Below are 21,407 nucleotides of genomic sequence, written 5' to 3'. Positions count from 1 at the left end.
AGAGAAATGTTGAAAGGAAGCTTAACATTCTTTCTACTACAGCATTTGCATAATTTTGCTTACCTTGTTTGTGGACATCTTTTGTTGGCATTCATAGACTAGGATTATATTTATTTAACTCCACTGCAATCTTCTTGAGCCATTCAAGTGTAATGAATTATGATAGACACTTAATTGTGTTCTAGTTCCACAATACGGCTTTAGGCAAAGGCTTGCGCCTTGGTGGACTATAAAGCTTCGATATGCAGTCACTTCTGACAGCTTTGGACTTTTTTATTGGCAATTACACAGATGGTGAAGAGTGTTTTTAGCTAGTGAGATGTGTTTAGAAGGAAAAAATAGTTTGCAAAAATAATTTATTCAATGAATAGCATTTGATGTTTTTCTCAAATTGTCTTTCCAAAGTTGTAATATTATATAATTTGTATGTTTTCTGAAATGTTATCAAATGACTACTGGTTCTAATAGTCAAAGGAAGAATTGTTTATAGACATCTTAAGGTTTTAAATTATCGTTTTTATTGCTGAAGTATGTTCTACCAGCCCCCCTGCAAACAAGTGGGCATAGGGTAAAACTTACCTGAATTTGTACATTTGCATTGGAAACAACTGTCCCTGTTACTGCATTCATAAAAAATTGCACTATGCTGTGATGGGTAAATCTACACATTCTATACTTCAGAGCAGCAGTTTGATGATACATGATTTTACTGAAGCTTTTTAGTAAAACAGAAGTCTCACTCTCATAACAACAACTCTTACCGTGTTGTGAGAAATTAGAATTTTGGGGCAGGAAGGCATATTCTGAGAATAAATCAAGAGACCAACACCACAAGGGATTAAGTGCTATCACCCCACAATGAGCAATACTTCACACAAGTGGAGATGGGGTCCACCCACTATGGTACTTATTTAGCAGAAACACAAGTATTTAGAATTGGGATACATGCATTAAGTGCATGATACTTTGTAATTTTCAAGCAAAGGTTGTAGACATGCAAGATGTTCACAGGATGATTGGGAATAAATAGTTAAGTTTCAGTGTCAGCTGTATTCTGGATGCCAAATTTAGGTTTTCAGATAGGAGGATGAATTTCAAAGACTTCCCATATTAATAGGTATTAATAGGTGTTTCTCATTTAAATGTTTAATTCACCTGACTTTCCGGTGACACTCAGAGTAATGCTATGTTTACTATAATTTATCTTAATTAATTATTGAAGAATAAGCGTATGTTTTCTTGGTGTTAATGGCCATTGCACCAACCACAGAACTGCTTTTTTGCAGAAGAAAATTAATTTCAAGTGCCAAATTGGTTTTTCATCTCACTGTTCCATCAGAATTCCCAAGTGGAACTGATTTTGCTGGAAATCAGTAGATTTAGTTGTTTGGGTTCGCGTTTGGCACCAAATGCTGCTTTTGGGTGAGATTGGTTCTACTTGACATCATAATTTATTTGGGCCTACCTGTCAAATATGGCCAATGAAGGCTCTTTTTGGGTGGGGTGGGTGGGGTTGTTTTGAACATTTTTTTCATCTCAATATATATCATTTTCCAATATGCTTTTACATTTTTGCTTGCCCACCACATATGAAAAAATGTTCCTTCTACTTCTTTACATTTTGCTCAAATCCGATTCCACATTGTACATTATAGCCAATCAACTCTGAGTTAAATACTATCTGTGAATCATTTTCATATAGTTCTCTTTCAGTGTATAGCGTGCAGTAAATTTCAAATCATTCTTCCAAAATTTCTCCCAGAGATTTAATTCTATAATGATGTTGCAGTTATTTTAAAGCTAGTTGTATTTAAGTAAGTTTCTTAATGGTTTTTAAAAACATTTATTCCATAAAAAACTCAGCATAGGAGTAAAATGTGTCTGTGATTATTTCTTGATTATTGCTTCTGTTGACTTATTTTTTATTTATTTAAAGGTAAAGTGCAAGTTAAAAGCTCAGACATTCAAGTTGGTGATCTCATCATAGTGGAAAAGGTTGGTACTTTAAAATATTTTTTAGATTGGGGACTCACGAACACTACATATAAGAGCCCTTAAAGCATTAGCCGGTATACATTTATTGTTTTTGCTTTTTGTATACCGTATTTTCCGGCGTATAAGACGACTGGATGTATAAGACGACCCCTAACTTTTCCAGTTAAAATATAAAGTTTGAGATACACTCGACCGCAGATTCTCCACCCGGAGTATAAGACGACCCCCGACTTTTGAGAAGATTTTCCTGGATTAAAAAGTAGTCTTATACGCCAGAATATACAATAATTTCCTGTCACAGAGCAGGCTTCAAGCAGAATAGGTAGTTAATGGGCATTATCTAATGTTATGCCAGCAGTCTGCCCCCCATCTGCTCTGGAAGGTACACCAACCTTCCAGAGCAGATTTTTAAGGCGCACAGTGAGGCTGTAGGGGGAAACAGAAAAAGAGAAATTCCTGTTGCACAGTCAGAAGCCCATTGCAGTCATACAGGCGCTGCTGGATGTCACCCATAGCCCTGAACAAAGGATACAAGAGAAGAACATTTAAAATCTTGATAATGTTGTGTTATTACATAAGGCTTGCAATGATCTCCTGTCCAAGGGTGATCAGAGCGATTTGGTCCACACTTGCATAGCTCCAGCAATGTTGCAGCTGGATATGCTCCCAAATAATTATTTGGAGTAAATTGGTAGGGCTTATTTTATTTATTTCATTTTAGCAAATCTAAAGTAGATCTTTTTCAACCATTGTTGTCAGTATAAAGCATTTTATAATTTTAAATATTTACTTTTGTTACAAAGACAAATAATTGGAACTCATAACTGACAAATAAGAGAACTTGTTTTTATTGGTATCCTGCCATTGTAATGAGGATGGTAAGATTAATTATGTCTGGTGGTGTGTGAGAGAGCCACGTTTTTGTCAAACCTTCAGCTTGTTAACGGGCAACAGTTTTAAAGGATAACGCTAGTAACCTGAGATGTGACTAAAAGGTTTATGTCAACATTAAAAGAGAAGTTGTAAAGATGTATAGTTAATCTATATAAAGACAGCTCATCTGATTTTATGTTTGTCATTTAAGGAATGATTTATTGACTTCTGAAGTTGCCTTTTGCCTCTCCTCTCAGTTTTGCAGATAGTAGGTTCACAAGTATTGAATATACAATATAGTTCATGTTCTTCAGTAAGATTTATATTTTTTCTGTACCCTCTCTTTCCACCTTACTATATAAAAATACTTTTTGCTCAATAAAGGAAGGATCTGGACGGTTTTAGAATATGCAGTAAAATTTCAGCATTTAAAATTTTTTTATGATGGAGTGAAATGAGATTCTACACTCATTCTCACGTCATTTGCTTTTCTTAGATGTTGGAATAGGCTCTTCTGTTATTTCTCTGTAGAACGCTAAAGATTTGCGTTTCCCATCATTTTGTGTGTGTGTGTGTGTGTACACATACATACTTTAAACCGCAATGCAAGGCTATTGATTTGATCAGAGATCAAAAACACTGTGCAGAGGGGGTTCTCAGTCTAAAATGCCTGATTCTTAAAGGCTGTTGGAGGAAAAGTGATAGCGTAAACTAGTGCTGCTGTTTTGATGTTTACTGTACTTAATGTCTGCTATTTGTGACTATGGATCTTGTGATATGGGCAAAATGCTTAAGGCTCCTTTATCCTATTTGCTGAGGACAAAATCAACCCCAGTTAGCTTTAGCATTTTGATAGTTTAGCAAGTTAAACATAGTTTTAAAAAATGAAAAGAAGGGAAAGAGAATTGAAACACCATTGGACAATTGACATCATAATTATTAAAGGATATGTAGACCATAAAATGTTGGTTTAAGTTTGCTAATATTACACACACACACACACACACACACACACACTGAGAGATAGAGTGTGTGTAGTAAAAATTAATGCCCAAGTGCTAGCCTCCAGCCAGCGAGGTTAGAAGTGTGATTGTCAGATGGATACTGAGCTACAGTTGTTTGCTTCAATTCAGCCTAGTGCAGGACCCAGTGATGGCTTTAGAGGCAAAAGGATTTGTGTAAGCAAGTTCACATCCCTTTGGCCCCCAAACTTTTATTGTGCTTCACTTTTTAAAAAAAAAAATTAAGTACTTCATTTACTGCTGCTTATTGAAATATTACTAGTTTGTATAAATAAAGAATGTATTTGTTGGAAACTAAGTCATCATGTTTCTGGAGCAGATTTGGGTGGGTTCAGGGGTACACAGAGGAGGGGGTAATTCTGTTCCATGAACACAATGACTATATGGGATTCAACCCTTAGAATTAAATATCCCCCCCCTCTCTCTACACACACACACACACACATATAACAAACATGCTGTACTTCCCTCCCAACAGAATCAGCGAATTCCATCTGACATGGTGTTTCTGAGAACTTCAGAAAAAACAGGTATGTTGATATTTTCTGGTATTGTTCTGTGGATGCTTTGTGAAGGATAAACACTAGTGATTATAGTAACTGAAAGTTTATATTATTGCTATTTTCAAATGGATCCTCTTGGATTGATTCTGTTGTTGTTGTTGTTGTTGTTCAGTCGTTCAGTCGTGTCCGACTCTTCGTGACCCCATGGACCAGAGCACGCCAGGCACGCCTATCCTTCACTGCCTCTCGCAGTTTGGCCAAACTCATGTTAGTAGCTTCGAGAACACTGTCCAACCATCTCATCCTCTGTCGTCCCCTTCTCCTTGTGCCCTCCATCTTTCCCAACATCAGGGTCTTTTCTAGGGAGTCTTCTCTTCTCATGAGGTGGCCAAAGTACTGGAGCCTCAACTTCAGGATCTGTCCTTCTAGTGAGCACTCAGGGCTGATTTCTTTGAGAATGGATAGGTTTGATCTTCTTGCAGTCCATGGGACTCTCAAGAGTCTCCTCCAGCACCATAATTCAAAAGCATCAATTCTTCGGCGATCAGCCTTCTTGATGGTCCAGCTCTCACTTCCGTACATTACTACTGGGAAGACCATAGCTTTAACTATACGGACCTTTGTCGGCAAGGTGATGTCTTTGCTTTTTAAGATGCTGTCTAGGTTTGTCATTGCTTTTCTCCCAAGAAGCAGGCGTCTTCTAATTTCGTGACTGCTGTCACCATCTGCAGTGATCATGGAACCCAAGAAAGTGAAATCTCTCACTGCCTCCATTTCTTCCCCTTCTATTTGCCAGGAGGTGATGGGACCAGTGGCCATGATCTTAGTTTTTTTGATGTTGAGCTTCAGACCATATATTGCGCTTTCCTCTTTCACCCTCATTAAAAGGTTCTTTAATTCCTCCTCACTTTCTGCCATCAAGGTAGTATCATCAGCATATCTGAGGTTGTTGATATTTTTTTTTTCATTTTTTTCCCCTTTTTTTTCCGGCAATCTTAATTCCGGTTTGGGATTCATCCAGTCCAGCCTTTCGCATGATGAATTCTGCATATAAGTTAAATAAGCAGGGAGACAATATACAGCCTTGTCGTACTCCTTTCCCAATTTTGAACCAATCAGTTGTTCCATATCCAGTTCTAACTGTAGCTTCTTGTCCCCCATAGAGATTTCTCAGGAGACAAATGAGGTGATCCGGCACTCCCATTTCTTTAAGAACTTGCCATAGTTTGCTGTGGTCGACACAGTCAAATGCTTTTGCGTAGTCAATGAAGCAGAAGTAGATGTTTTTCTGGAACTCTCTAGCTTTCTCCATAATCCAGCGCATGTTTGCAATTTGGTCTCTGGTTCCTCTGCCCCTTCGAAATCCAGCTTGCACTTCTGGGAGTTCTCGGTCCACATACTGCTTAAGCCTGCCTTGTAGAATTTTAAGCATAACCTTGCTAGCATGTGAAATGAGTGCAATTGTGCGGTAGTTGGAGCATTCTTTGGCACTGCCCTTCTTTGGGATTGGGATGTAGACTGATCTTCTCCAATCCTCTGGCCACTGCTGAGTTTTCCAAACTTGTTGGCATATTGAGTGTAGCACCTTAACAGCATCATCTTTTAAAATTTTAAATAGTTCAGCTGGAATATCATCACTTCCACTGGCCTTGTTGTTGATTCTGTAGTTCTGCTTTTTTTTTCCTTTTAAGTAGATAGGAACACTTGATCTAAAATAATAAGAATTTATACAGCTTTTGAGAGGATCACGATTCTATTTGTGTAGAAGCTATGTCTTTGTACAAGGCAGCAAACCTGGCAGGGAGAAAATAAAACTGCGTGCCCAAGTAGTCTTCCATGAACTGATATGTAACCCCTATCACAGACAATGCACAATTTAGCTACATGTGGTGGGGTGGAGTTGCCACATCCACTCTTTGCTGTTGCCTTGCTAGCTTTTTTTCTTAGATTTAAGATGGAAGGGCCTGTGAGACCATTATCACCCCCCCAACCCATGTTGTTTGAGAGCTGATGCTCATTGTCAGTGACTGGCTGGCTTATGAACTAGTGCATGGGTAGGCAAACTAAGGCCCAGGGGCTGGATCCGGCCCAATCAGCTTCTAAATCCGGCCGCAAACGGTCTGGGAATCAGCGTGTTTTTACATGAGTAGAATGTGTCCTTTTATTTAAAATGCCTCTCTGGGTTATTTGTGGGGCATAGGAATTCATTCATTTTTTTTTACTTTTCCAAAATATAGTCCACCCTCCCACAAGGTTTGAGGGACAGTGGACCGGCCCCCTGCTGAAAAAGTTTGCTGACCCCTGAACTAGTGGCTACAGGCTTTGTTGGAACTCTGCTTGACCACACTCCCTGTATCTTCCTGGTAGGAGCTGATGTCTCCTTCATCTTGGCAATAGAGCCAGGCCTCTGTTTTAGCTCTACTACTGTGGTGTTATCCCAGCAGGAATTGGCGTGTGCCTTGGTAGTCGGCAATCTTGTCCATCGACTTAGCTTGGGATTCTTTTGTCACTTCCTCCATCTCTAGTGCATACAGATTATACAAAAGCTGGTTGTTTACTTGAGGAACTGTGCAACAGATATTGTTCCTTTAGTTTGTAGTGCTCTGAATTCTAGTCTTACACTGCAGCCCTAACGCTTCCTAGGGAGTAAACCCATTAAAAGCAATGGTACTTACTTCTGAGTAAATATACATAAGATTACACTGTTGTTATATTACATTGATGTGATAAATTCATATAGTGGCTGTAAGGTTCTCAGGTGTTGCTCATGAGTAGCCAGCCAAAGTCTGTGGCTCTTTGCTATAAAGCATTTATTGTGCAGATATATACAGTGCTGAGCATCAAAGATCACGTCTGACTCATCCTAGTTCAGAGTCCGGGAATGAGTCCTTCCGGTTTTTGGACCAGCATAAAAGCCGCGGGAAACGGAATCCCCTCCTATCTCCCCTGCGCTGAACCCCTCTGCGCAGTTGGGGCGCTGGAAGAGGTGTCCCTTGGCGTGAGGGCTCTGCTACCCTGCTAAAGCCCCAACACTCCCTGCCTCCCCGCAGTCCTTCTTCCCCACTAGAGGGATCGCTGCTGCCCCCACTGGATGACGAGGAATTGCTCAGGATGACCGGACGGGGTTCCCTATACTCAGAGCGTACTGACTCCACGCTGCTCTGCGATGAGGGCGGTTCCCTTACAGTGGCTGTGTTTAGATGTCATGCTGAGTCATAGTGAATTAACCTTGGCTAACATGCTTATCCCTCCCCTCTCTTCCAGTACAGCTGTGAGGAGTAATTTAGAAGCTTTCACTTAACCACACATTGTTGCATCATTATTTTATTTATTTTTATTTAACCAAGATTTATACACTGCTTAATTGACAAAAACCTCTATGAAGTTTGCACAAACTTATTTAAAATACAGATAAAATCAAACCTTAAAACATTTTGGCATAAAAAAAATCAAATTATAACTAAAACCAGCAATTTTTAAATGTTAAAATTGCATATCTGGGTGAGCTTGCCTAAACATTTTTTAAAAAAATAATTTTTATTGATTTATTTAGTTTAACAAAAAAAAGAACATATTAGTCCAACTGTTATTGTATAACGTTACAAAATAAAATTTTACATACAACATTATCTTGTCTGTGTTTTGTTCTTTGTATCTTGAATAATCCCCTATCAAAAAGGAAAAGGAAAATACATAACAATAATACATATATCTATAAAGAGCTTAACTTATATTTCCACAAAAAATAATTCCACAAATCCGACTTCCTGTCAAATCCCTTTGCATCTACCTTTCTTAATACAGAATGTAGTCCAAAAAATAAACCTTCATATATATATTCTCCAGTACATTCTTAAAACATTATACATCCGTAATTTTCCAACTCGTTATCCTTCATTTAGCACTCAAAAGCTGGCATGGAAGCAAAGCTGTTATTATATTTTTGCACATATCTCGTATATACAGGTGAAACTCGAAAAATTAGAATATCATGGAAAAGTCCATTTATGTAAGCAATTGTTCTCATTAGATACTGGAGTTTAATATGTGAGATAGACTCATGACATGCAAAGCGAGATATGTCAAGCCTTTATTTGTTATAATTGTGATAATTATGGCGTACAGGTGATGAAAACCCCAAAGTTGAAATTGTTAATTTGGGGTTCTCATCAGCTGTACGCCATAATCATCACAATTATAACAAATAAAGGCTTGACATGTCATGAGTCTATCTCATATATTAGTTTCACCTTTTAAGTTGAATTACTGAAAGAAATGAACCTTTCAATGATATTCTAATTTTTCGAGTTTCACCTATATATCCCATTTTCCCACAAATTTCTGCTTGGAATTTCCTCTAAGATTATTAGTTAATAAGGCAATTTCAGCGAATTCTTGTAGTTTGCTCTGCCATTCTGATATTTTTGGCAATTCCTGATCATTCCAGCCTTTTGCTACCAATATTCGGGCCTCTGCAATTGCATACAGAAACACTTCTTTTGACTTGTTTGGGATTTCTTTGTCCACCATACTTAATAGAAATATCTGTGGTCGTTTAGTAAAAGATATCCCCATCATCTTTTTTAATTTCTCATATATTTCCTCCCAAAAAACTTTGATCTTTCCGTACCGCTACCGCATATGAATCACGTCCCCGTTATTCGCTCCACATCTCCAACACACATTTGCTAAGCTTTTATACATTTTGGAAAGTCTGGAAGGTGTAAGATACCAACAGTGGGCCATTTTAAACATGTTTTATGTTGTAATTAGCCGTGAATTTCAAATTCACCTTCCATAGGGTTTCCCAATCTTTAAACATAATTGGGTGTCCTACATCTTGTGCCCACTTTTTCATTGAGACTTTGACCATCTCATCCATTGCTTCGAAATCTAAGAGGAGTTTATACATTCGGGAAATTAACTTGGTTTTACAATTTAATAATTCCCTTTCAAATCTTGAGGGCTCCATTTTGAAACCCACTTGTTTATCTTATTTATAAACTTCATTAATTTGAAAGTAATCCAACCAACTGAAAAGGTAGTTTTTATCTCCTCATATTTTTTCAGTTTCAATTGCTCCTCCTTTTCTGTTAACAATATGTTATATGTTATCCACTTCTCTTTTATATTGTTCATTTTTTTAACCGCAATAGCCTCAAAAGGTGAGATCAATCTTGGTATTTTTGGTTCCAGATATCTTTTGTATTTGCTCCACACCGAATATATTGCATTTCTTATTACATGGTTTGAGAAGCTTTTATGAACTTTTGTTTTGCCGTAGTTGAGATAGGCATAAACATTTTTTTAAAGCAGGCGTAATCAAAACTGACAAACTGATTAATTTTGGTATAATTAAAAGTGATTCTACAAAAATTAAAAATAATAAAAAATTCTGGTAGAATTTAGTAGAACTCAAAGTGGAAGCTGAAGCTTGCATACTTCCTCCTCACCATGACTGTGCTGGAGGAGGAGGTGTTGAATGTGCTCCTGTGTTTATACACTTAACAGGTAGCTGTATGATATTGCCCACCTGTGGATTGTGGTGTCGGGGGTGGGGGTTGTTAAGGACTACTTTTGCTTTTTATATATTTTTATATATTCTGGGTAGTTAGTTATGTCTTCTTAGATTATGCCTCCTCAAATTTATGGCAGTGTTGAATTTATATTACTGACTGTAAAAATTACAGAATTATTTTAAGTACTGTAGCAGGAAACCTGAATGAAGACCTGTTACATTTCATTAAAAATGTTACTTAGTTGTTTTGTGCATTTATACATTATAATTAATTACAGATAAGTGTTTTGTGGCTTTTTGCACAAGGATGTTTGACACTTTGAACCTCTGAAATTGCACAGAAAATGTGGTATCACTTTGGAATTCAGCTGTTCAACTCAAGTGTCACCTCCTATCTCTTTCTAAGCACTGCTACAGAATAATAAGGCTGTAATAGTTGTGGCACGTGTTCTGGAAATATCTATTATGTTTAGAAACCATACATTTTAAAACCTACCTGTCTTGAAACGAAAGAAAGTTTGGGAAATGTATTGCTACAGAGAATGACAAATGACTATAGTGAAGTTTTGCACATACGGCCAAATAAACTTTTATCTTCAGGGCATGAGTGACTGCCAACAATCTGTCCAAACTACTTTAATCTGTTCCCGTATCTCAGCTCCTATTCCAGTTTTAACATTTGATTTAACTCAGGCTAGCAATGTTTTGACACCTATCTCAAGCCACTGAATAATATTGCTTTTATGTGTTCCATCTATTGTTTTATACATAAACTCAAGTGGAATAATAGCATTAATACAAAGTATACTAATAATATACTTAATATGCTAATATTTAAAGAGCTGGTGTAGTGTAGTGGCCACGACTGAGCTGAAAAGGAAAAACAATCCTTCATTTAAAGCTTGCCCCTGTTATGAATTGCAAAGTGGTCTTAGGCAAGTTAATTTTTTTTATCAGGCTCAGCCCTTCATCTGTAATATGGGGGTGTTTTTCACCCACATTCTAGAGATGTTGCAAGATTTACACAAGAATAAGGGCCAGAATGCAGAGGTGTGCATTTTTTCTGACTGCTGGTGGCACTTCATAAGGTATTTACTGGACCTAAGGGCCCTTGACTTTTTTTTGGCTGGAGGTGAGGCGCAGGGGTGGGGAGGGGTATTTTGGCAATGCAGGGACTTCCACTGTTAAGGCGGAACTAAACTCTGTGTAGAACATCACACCTGCCACTTAAATACCAACCTATATATAATGTTTTGAATGCTCAAACGCTATATTTATCTATTCTTTATTAAATTTATATTCAGCCCTTCCGCCCAAAGGAGCCCAGGGTGTCAGTGCTAAATGAATGCTATGTGTTACTTAATAAGTATGGGGGAAATCCAGCTAAATCATTTTGTCAGTACAATGAGTTCAACTTGCATAATGGAACTTCCCCTCTCTTCCGCTTGCACATCCCCTAAATTTGTTCTGGAGGGGTTCCCCCAACCCCCGGGGCAGATTCGGAAAGGGCACAGAGAGAGGAGGGGAGAGTGGAAATCCAGTAATGTCCATTCGTGTATAACAGAACAGACTTCTATTAATACAATACGGCTGCCTCCTCTTCTTCCCTTGAGAGGCCTCCAAATTGCTCAAGCGGGTTCAATCTTTGCTTTTACTCACATATTACATTTCTTTAAAGTGGAGTTTTGTTTAGCACTTTATTAAGGCAAATTATTACTGGTAGCGGTGGTCTAAAAATCATTAAAGTTGTTGATGTACTTTATATATCAGGTGAATGTATGTGCTGCACATGGGTGCTAAGAATAAACTCATCTCAGTACTGTAGTAAAGTTGGTTTGTATGAACTAAAGGAATTATGTGGACATACACCTGGTGTAAGAGCCTCACTTAAAGCAGTTCTTAATATAGTGTTGGTGAACACAAAATTATCTGGGGGCTATACAGGGAGAATAATTGGTTTGTGGTATACTGCACATTTTGCACACAAAGGTTTCTAGGTTCAGGCTCCAGCATCACCAGATAACAATATGTCAAGTTTGTGTAGAGATTATGCGGCAATAGTGGTCACAGAGATAAATACAGTTACAAACCATTTTGAGGGTAGAAAAGTAAATAAAATGACAGGTTAAATCTAGACTGAAAGAATAATAGAGGCCAGATATTCTGAAATACTGTTGACAACAGTTTGTGAGATTTACAGTACAATCCTAAAATTCACTCGGTTAAATCTCACAGAGTTCAGTGGTACTTACTTCCGAGTAAGTGCGCTTAGGATTTCAGCTTTCATGTAAGAAGAATGCATATATTTCTCATTTCTTATGTATTTATTTACTTAGTTTTACGCACAAAAACCATATTAGTGGCAGAGGTCAGATATTCTGAAATGATGTTGCCCAATATCTTCCTTCTTGGTGTAGGTTATGAAGCTCCTTCAGTCTGCTGTATTAGAGTCCATTCCTTCCTGTCCTCTTCTGACTCAGCTTCTCTACAAGGGCTAGTTCCCATACTTCGTTATAAATTTATTTTAGTGTAAGTCCTTGGAAATCTTCCAGTGCCAAGCTATCCAAGTCCATGCTGCCACCAAGAGGAGGGATAGCTCAGATGGTAGATCATAAGCCCCACATTGGATGAAAGATTCCTGCTTTGCAGGGGGTTGGACTAGATGACCCTCGTGGTCCCTTCCAACTCTGAGTTCCAGTATTTAAATTTAAACTAGTTAGTATTATGTCTATCACAATTGTCCTGTTTTCAGTGATTCTCAAAAATGGGATATAATTTCAAAATGAATTCATTGCTTGCACATGATGTTTTTGCTTGCTTTAACCCTTTAATTTTTTTAAATGTTTCAAGAAAAGGAAGATTTGGGATGTACTTCTGCTTCTAAAGAGGATATAAATTGTATAATTAGAATTTAAGAACGTGGGCAGATGCTTTAAATATCTCATTTTCTCTGGATGATGCTCAGTGAATGCAAAATAATTCTGTAATGTATTTAATAAAATAAAAATTCCTAAAACGTACAGAGTCAATATAAGACCCCTAAAATATATGCAGCATGATCAAGCTTGGATTAAAAGCATCTGTGTGCTTGTCAATAAGGAATTGTGATGAGTTCAGGGGTATCATATTGACTGTGTATTAATACATGGTATCCTATTGGACCATAAGCTGATTGTTTAGAATGTAAATGATTCTGTTGATGGATCCAGTGACTGATGGCTTAAATTCCAATTAATCAATTGCTTCATCAGTTTCTTAATTCAGATCAAATATCTCCTGAGTGAACATAGTTCTTTCAGTGGTATTAGGAAAAATTAATGCTTTAGAACTAATTTTCATCAATCTCTTATAAATGTCAATATGTTTTTCCCTGTGTCCCAAGGGTGACAACATTATGACATAAATATTTGTCACATATTACAGTTCCTTTTTACCGCAAGCTATCAAAGCTGAACTTTTCTTCTGAATATAGTAAATGAAGCTCTGTACCCCCAACATGTCAACTCAGTGGTGTTCTTCAGCTTGTCAGCTGCTTAAAATGTTCCTGCAATATAGTGATATAAATGATTTAAAATAAACTTTTGTTCTGTGTAGACATAAAACCCAGGGCTCTTAGTTTCTGACTCATAGCAAGCAGGTTGCTGATATTACAACACTTTATGACAGCTTCACATGCATTGTTTCTCAATAACCCATCAATTAATTCTTCAGCACTTGACACAGACTCTTCATTGTGACACTTATACCAGTTGATCTTAATTTGATTGCCATTAAAACCACCCTTTCCTGACAAGTCTTGTCAATTATACAAAATAAAATCAAGTATTCATAAGAAGTCTGTAACAGGATATAGGCAAGAAGATTTAATAATTCAGTTTTGGTGAGGCTTAACTGGCATTAGTTGTAGCTAATGTTCTCATTTGTGAAAAATTTATCAGACACAACACTTGAGAGAGAATACAGACAGAATAGCTTCTATTTATACAGCCGTAGCTGCACGGTGGCATAAAAGGAGAACATGTTAGCATAATCTCCTTCTTTAAAAAAAAGTAAATCAAATCTTACTCAGTTGCATCATGTTGAAAATTTGAGGTTTTCTGAATAATTGATTTAAAGCATCATGGTTTAATACAAAGAGAGCATAATTTTACCCTAGGTACATAATTTTACCTTAGGTACAACACAAGACAAAACAACTATTTATCTAGCTTGGGGTTGCGCCCCCCCCAATTTTAATTGAAGTTTTACATATACCGTATATTCAGCTCTCCTTGTGTTTATTTGCAGCTGGTTTGTAATATTGCAAAATTGTTAATTTAAGTTTTCCAAAATATTCAGCTTTTGTCTGAGCAAATCATTTATTCTTATTAATGTTTACCAGTGTATTTTATCTGTGAATTTGAATAAAAATAATGCTTGCAACTTTCTGTTTTTCATAAGATGTTCTTTATTTCTTATACATCCTGCCTTGAGCATTAATTCCCGAGTCAAATGACTTACCCAGCTAATACTAAATAATTCTATATTTAGCAAAAAACTGCATGGTCAGTCTTGCTTTAAGATAAAAATTCTGAAAGTGGAATGGGCTGGTATTTCCTAAGGATTTGACTTTTATTTTCTTAATATGACTTAAGGCTAGTGTAGAAATATCATCTAAAAGACTACTCCAGGGAAAGCAAAAAATATGCCAATATGGAAAAGACTCCTTCAACTTGAAGGGTGACCAGCATATACCTTGAATCCCAGTTTGGGAGAAATTCGTCTTGTATAGGATCAGCTCAAGTCTCATCCTTAACTTATTTTGACAGAACTAGACCTCCCAGTCATGGCAAGATTGGCCAGAGGGAAGCGGCAGAGCATTATGCTACCTCTCTCTGCATCCACAAGCATTTTTTGACAGACACATTTTTGACAGAAATTTCTGCTGTTTGTGGAGGCAGCTTCCTATTTACACCCTCTTTTCTCCATTCTTCCATTTTCTTCCCTCAATATCTTTTTGCTGCTTTGTAGCCCTGTTTATTACTCATCTTTCTGGGTTGAGTTGCAGACTTGAATTCTTCCTGTAAAAGGTAAAGGTAAAGGACCCCTGGACAGTGAAGTCCAGCCAAAGGTGACTATGGGGTTGTGGTGCTCATCTGGCTTCAGGCCGAGGGAGCCGGTGTTTGTCCACAGCTTTCTGGGTCATGTGGCCAGCATGACTAAACCGCTACTTGTGCATAATGGACTGTGATGGAAATCTCAGAGCACATGGAAACGCCATTTACCTTCCCACTGCAGCAGTACCTATTTATCTACTTGCACTGGTGTGCTTTGGAACTGCTAGGTTCGCAGAAGCTGGGACAGAGCAATGGGAGCTCACCTTGTCGTGCAGATTCAAACTGCCGACCTTCCAATCAGCAATGCCAAGAGGCTCAGGGTTTAGACCACAGTGCCATCCACTCCCCTTATTCTTCCTGTAGTTCACACACTGGGGGGGGTATCAGATGGAAGTAAACTAAGCTGCATGGCTAGCTAGCTACACTATGCCTCTGACTCTAGGGTGAAGTGGGCAGGTCAGTTGACCATTGGAAATCTTGGAAGGTTCATTTTGCAATGTCTTATAAATATGGGTCTTTGATCTATTAAACTTTGTAAAGGGGAAGCAGCAATGAGAGGCTGTCATGTAACTCTTGACTTTCTCTTGTAAATTCATGCTTGTTTTAGTAGATAGGCTACTGATGAACTTATTTGCAAAGCCTGTGCATAATAGTGGAGGATGAGAGATCTGATTGGTATTGGTAGCAGTGGTCTAGTGAGTGGATTGGGAGCACCCAGTGGTTATGCAATGTTATTAAGTGTGTGCAGATAACATCAGTGATTAGATTTAAGACAAACAGAATTCCCGTGTAAACCTCTCTGAGTTTTGAAAAGTAGAATGATTGACTGTACTAATGACAAATATAGTGGTCTCTGATGTGTTGGAGAACCCCAGATAGTCCTGAGTGACTTCTATTTCCATACCGAGGATGCCACTGGGCCAGGTCAGGACTTCAAGGCCTCCATGATAGTCACAGGGCTGTTTCACATGGTCATAGGTCCAACACATCAGACAGGGCTCCCTCTCAGTGTAGTCTTTGCCCCAAATGGTATGAGGAATGGACCAAATATAGTGTGTACTGTCTGTGTTAGGTACTGCTTTGTTATAGTTATGTATTGCTTTGTTACAGTCAGACTGACTTGGTGAAGCTTGGATTAGTAGCAGCAATTTCCTTCCAACTGGTACACATTATGAAAATAAAGTCACTTGACTTCAGAATAAGCTTGACTCTGCAGTTATTGAAATACCCCAAACCACAGGCGTTGATGTGTTGCAATATTGATTTCAGCTTATGCAGTCAGCTGATGTGGACAAGGTGCTTGCAGCTATATGCCCAACCGCCTGCCCTCTCGAATCTTGTCTCTCTTGACTTATTAAATCTATCAGAGGGGGTTTGACTGATTGGGTTCAGAGTTTGGTTAATTCCTATTTGGATGAGGGGTGGTGCCTGTTTTTAAAGTGTATACTATTTTGTTTTTGTTTTGATTGTGTTATATTTTGTTTTGACCCACCCCAAGATCACCTGTAATGAGGAGTGGAATATGTCTTTAAAAATAGATAGAACTGAGTGTCCTCTACATACTGATGACACTTTAGCCCAGACCACCAGATTACTTCCCTCAGTGGTTTTATGTAGATGTTAAAAAGCATAGGGGACAAGGTGGAATATTGACACACCCCATAAGCCAACAGCCCCAGCACCACCTTCTGAGATCACTTAGGGAAGAAGAACTAGGACTACCATAACACCATTTCTCCCAAGCAAAACCCAGATAAGTAGCTTAGAGGGATGCCATAGTTGATGATATCAAAAGAAATCAATGTTGTTGTTCAGTCGTTCAGTCGTGTCCGACTCTTCGTGACCCCATGGACCAGAGCACGCCAGGCACGCCTATCCTTCACAGCCTCCCGCAATACTAGACAATAATTAATGCTAGAGTCTTAATATCTTCCAATTTTCACCAATTATGCAACATTTAACTGGGACATCTAGAGATGTACAGTAAAAAAAATGAATATTGGTTTGAAGCTTCAATTTTAAAAAAAAACTTCTAGTTTATTTCTGTATTGGATCCTTTATGTTAAAAATCAAACTAAAGATTAAACCCTTGTAGTCATAGAGAAAAGTTTGAAAGTGTGGTTCCAATAAGGTGATGAGATTAGAAGCAAGGAAATAAGTATAAATATAAATAAATATAATTATTTTCACCTCTCATTTCTAAAGTTTAAGGAATTGTTTATTTGTCACAGCTGTGGATGGCTGCAATTTCAGTTTGGCAACCGGTATGTTGATGCAAGTGGTATGCAAATTATGACCTGTTTCGCATATAACACTATCAAACCATGCCTTAGCAAGAACAAGCAAACATGAGTTCTCAAAGGGAAGATATTTGCTCTTTCTCTGTGCCCACCTGCCTGTGCTTCTGTGAGCTAAGCCATGGTTTGTCTTAGTATTACATCTGAATCCAGGCTTGTGGTTTTGTTTTGCTCCAGGCAAATCATGAGCTGTAGTCAAAGTTTGTTCTATGGCTTACTGCTCATGGTTTCTTAAACCATGAGCCCAGGTTCAAATGTAACCATGGCTTGGCTTACAGCAATTTGAATACAGCAGAACTGCAGGAGGGACAAAATGACCACGAGATTATTTTCTCCAGGAACCTGCATATTTGCTCCTTCATGGCAAGCCATTGTTTGGCTTAACATCATGTGTGAACTCAGCCTATGTAAATTATTAATAAAGAATTCAAATTAACTGCAGTTAGTTATTTCTTATGTGTTCTTTGCTGTTGCCTGTTTAATTTTTATACTTTTGAACTTTCATTATCCAAACTTAAGAATTAGTATGTCTTGGTACATTGAAAAGTCTTGCCAATAGTGCTAAAGAATTATTTCAAAATGCCTGGATAGGAGGACGTTTTATTGTTTAGGTTTTGCTGTAGTGATCACTATTGAAAGCTGACTTGGCACAAAGCAGTCTCTTTTTCTGGATAAAAGGGAAACGGACTATGAGATAAGTTATTGATGAAATTAACTGCTGAAGTGGAGAGGAAATGCAGCTGGCCAATACATGTCATAGTGTGAGCTCTATTAAATGAATATATGTGCAGTCAACCATTCACAGGAGCCACACTGGTCTTGAACTGCATTGATCTATAGTATAATTCTAAATGAAATTGATGGATTAGAGCAGCCATTGACAGGAAGGGTAAAGAGAACCATGAAATGTCTTGTATAGGGAAAGTATGATGGAAAATAGACTGTTGATTAGAGTGTACTATAGGACTGTGGCATTCTCACGTTGTCTTATGCTTATTTACAGTGTTTTCAATTTCAATAGCTATGTCTGAAAAATGCTTACTGTGTTTGGATTTTCCAGTAGTAGTTAATTATTTTGTACAGACCTCGGCCCATCTTTTAGGACATGTGTAGTTTTCAGCTGTGAACCAAAGTTTTATATAGCATTGTTTGAAATTAATACGGTACTGTATGAAAGTGTCTTTTTTTAAAAAAAGTTTTATTTCTTACATGTTTTATAAAATAGTGTAGACATTTGACAACTGTAAGTTCTTCTGACAGAGTATTGTGTGAAAATTCCACCTTTAGGTTACCAGTAGTTATAATTTCTGGTGCCTTCAGTCTTAAATTGCTGGTTTAGTTAGATTTTACTTGCATCAGGGACCTTTGAGTATGGCACCAAAATGTATTGATTTAATCTCATTCTTGAACACACCATTCTTAATTCCATCTTTCCCCATTGTTTCTGCGAAATTGACACTTGAATCAGGCTACAAGTGAGCATTTACTTGGCAATGTAAAATGATTCAAGCCACATAAGGGAAGATGGATTTTTGCCAGTGCACATTTTGGGCAGTGATTTCCAAGATGAAACTAGAGTTGACTACTAGGATTATTACACAATAGATTTGTGTTTTTGATATAGTCTGTTTCCTGAAGCAGGATTGACCAGCAGGTAGCCCACTGGATCTAGCCTCTGGCTGCCAGTGGCTCAACCAATTGCCCAAGCACACACAGTAAGTTTGTGCTGGTCATCCCTAGTTCATTTAATATGTAGCTAGTAAATGAAGAATGAAAAATTTCCCCTTAAGTTTTTTTGCTGGTTGGTGCTTATATTGGAAAACTGATTTGCTAGAAAAACCTTGGCTGATACATTCTTTACTAAGTTAAACAGGAGTCCACAAATTGGTTTACCAGGAATGAGTCTATGTATTAACAAAAGCACAAAGTGAGAGATGAGTGTGTTTGTCTTTGACCTTACCATGGGCTTCAGAGTGCTCAGACTTCAAAGAGATTCTTCTGCTTCAGAGTGCTTCAAAAGCCCAGTGCGAATGCAAGCACAACGCTCACAAGCTCTGAAAAAAGGTGGTAAGCTCATGCCTTTAGTGCCACTGGAGTTTGAAAGCAGTGACTTCAAGAAGTACCCGTAGAGTCCTTCTGAAGGCAGTAGCTTCTCTATCACACTGCTCTTCAACTGGTGGGTTGTGATGTGATCCGAGGTGGGTCATAGCAGGAGCACTACCACCAAACAAATATATGGCAAAAGATTAAGAAATGGGTCCCCAAATGCATGTTTGTGTTTAAAGTGGGTCTAAAAGGGTTGAAGATGTGTGGTCTAGCACAACTGCAGGGACAACACTTTGCCCCTCTCTCTTGAGTTGAAGGAAGAGCAGGGGAAGCCATATAGTTTTGCTGGCTACCAAGGCAAGTCAGACGTGAGAATCCTAAAATGTTAACTTTGTGAAGTTTAAAAAAGGTTCAGTAAACTAAAGAAAAACTTTGCAAACACATGCCTTTGGCTCTTGCACTGTGTCTATAGGAATCTTCCTATTTGTTTCCCTTTGCCCTACTAGAATTAAGAACATTGTTGTAAGACATTTCAAAAGCAACGCTTCCATGGTTTATGTCCATTTCCATTTTAATGGGATCTAAAACATCTGTCATGTTTTTGTTTCTTTTGCATTTTTAAGGTTCATGTTTTATCCGAACTGATCAGCTAGATGGTGAAACAGACTGGAAACTAAAAGTTGCTGTTAGTTGCACACAGAGATTACCAGCTTTAGGGGTAAGCATTGTAGTTATACATTTCACTTCTTTCACTGTGCCTTATGCAGATACATGTTATAAAGAAGTTGTGTTTAAAATTTCCAGATCAAAAAATTGTTATGTGCATAACATTGACTTTCCGTAAACAGTAAGTGTATATAAAATCAGAAGACACTAAAGTTGGAGTAGCAGCATTTACTGGAGACCCACTAATTATATTCTCTGTTATTGTATGCCTGGGTAATTAAATTTAAAGTGGTGCTTAAAGAAATATGACAAGAATTATTATTTTTAATATTGTCAGTGTATTGAACATGCTTACAGTATTTATTGAAAGGTGGTCTTTCAAAGAGAAAATGTAGAATCGGTATATACAAGCTGTTGTTTTCTAATAGTTTGCTTGCTCGTATCTTTTTTGTTTGTATAAATAGTGGCTGTTCATAATTATGATTGTAAGGCACCTCAAACATGGAATGAGTAGAATATAAATATTTTAATTTCAAACTGTACAAGTTGTTACATGTTATCCTAGGGATATCTGATTTGTTTCTCAGGCAGCATCCCTGCCATGCTTCATGGCTAAATGATTTTGAAATTGGAAGACGTTTCAAAAGCAGTTCTTGAGGTGAAATGGGGAATGAGTTCAAAGGGAAAAACCTAAAAATCCACTAAACATGTGCAAGCCTGGGATATGCTTACAACAACAATTTGGATTTTAGCTACAGTGTGTGTTGGTCCTGAAGTGCAGAATATGTACCATAAAGCTGGAAACATTTGGCTAAATGAAAGTAGGGACTTCAGTGGCTATTTCCAGTTAGTTGTGACATTAGTCTAACAGATACAACTTAGAGCATTCTTATTTACCTTCTGTGACCTGACAGCTATAGTCACCCAGGTGTGCCTTCAAAAAAGATAAACTATGGTCTGCTCTGTTCACCTGTGTGATGAAATCCACAGTTGAAATTAACAAATTAGATTAAGGCTGAAATTATAAGCACACTCACTAAGAAGTAAGTTACATTGGAAACAGTGAGACTCCATTTTGTATAAATATGCATCAGTTTGTGCTGAAAATATAATTTTTAATTTTTTTAAAAGTGTGATGTATTTGCTACTTTGAGGTTTCTACTTTTTATTTAGTGTGAAAGAACAGTATTGCCGCTTAACCCAGTAAATAGTAAATGCATTTCTGGGTTTATTTCTGAAATAAAACCAGTAATGTGCAGCTATAGTGATGCTGCTATTTGTTTGCGACTCATATTTGTTTGAAATCTATGCAGTAGCTTGAATCCAAAGGATTTTTGTTTTTCGGATAGCTACCCTTTCTGGAGTTACTGCTATTGCAGAAACTATGGGAG

General features: G+C 37.6%; 1 protein-coding gene across 6 annotated transcripts in view; it reads left to right on the top strand.

The window, feature by feature from the left end:
• The window catches only part of ATP9B (ATPase phospholipid transporting 9B (putative)), a 124,650-nt gene that overhangs the window by 29,682 nt on the left and 73,561 nt on the right, over positions 1–21,407 (top strand). For all 6 annotated transcript variants that reach the window (XM_033154766.1, XM_033154765.1, XM_033154771.1 and 3 more), the window contains 3 exons: positions 1,937–1,995; positions 4,369–4,420; positions 19,974–20,068. In XM_033154766.1, coding sequence (XP_033010657.1) covers positions 1,937–1,995; positions 4,369–4,420; positions 19,974–20,068 — 206 coding nt within the window. The remainder of the gene's footprint in view (positions 1–1,936; positions 1,996–4,368; positions 4,421–19,973; positions 20,069–21,407) is intronic.

Source organism: Lacerta agilis, chromosome 7 (genome assembly GCF_009819535.1).
Source record: "Lacerta agilis isolate rLacAgi1 chromosome 7, rLacAgi1.pri, whole genome shotgun sequence".
Classification (NCBI taxonomy): domain Eukaryota; kingdom Metazoa; phylum Chordata; class Lepidosauria; order Squamata; family Lacertidae; genus Lacerta; species Lacerta agilis.
The sequence above is the reverse complement of the archived record's forward strand: the minus strand, read 5'-3'. Positions and strand labels throughout refer to the sequence as shown.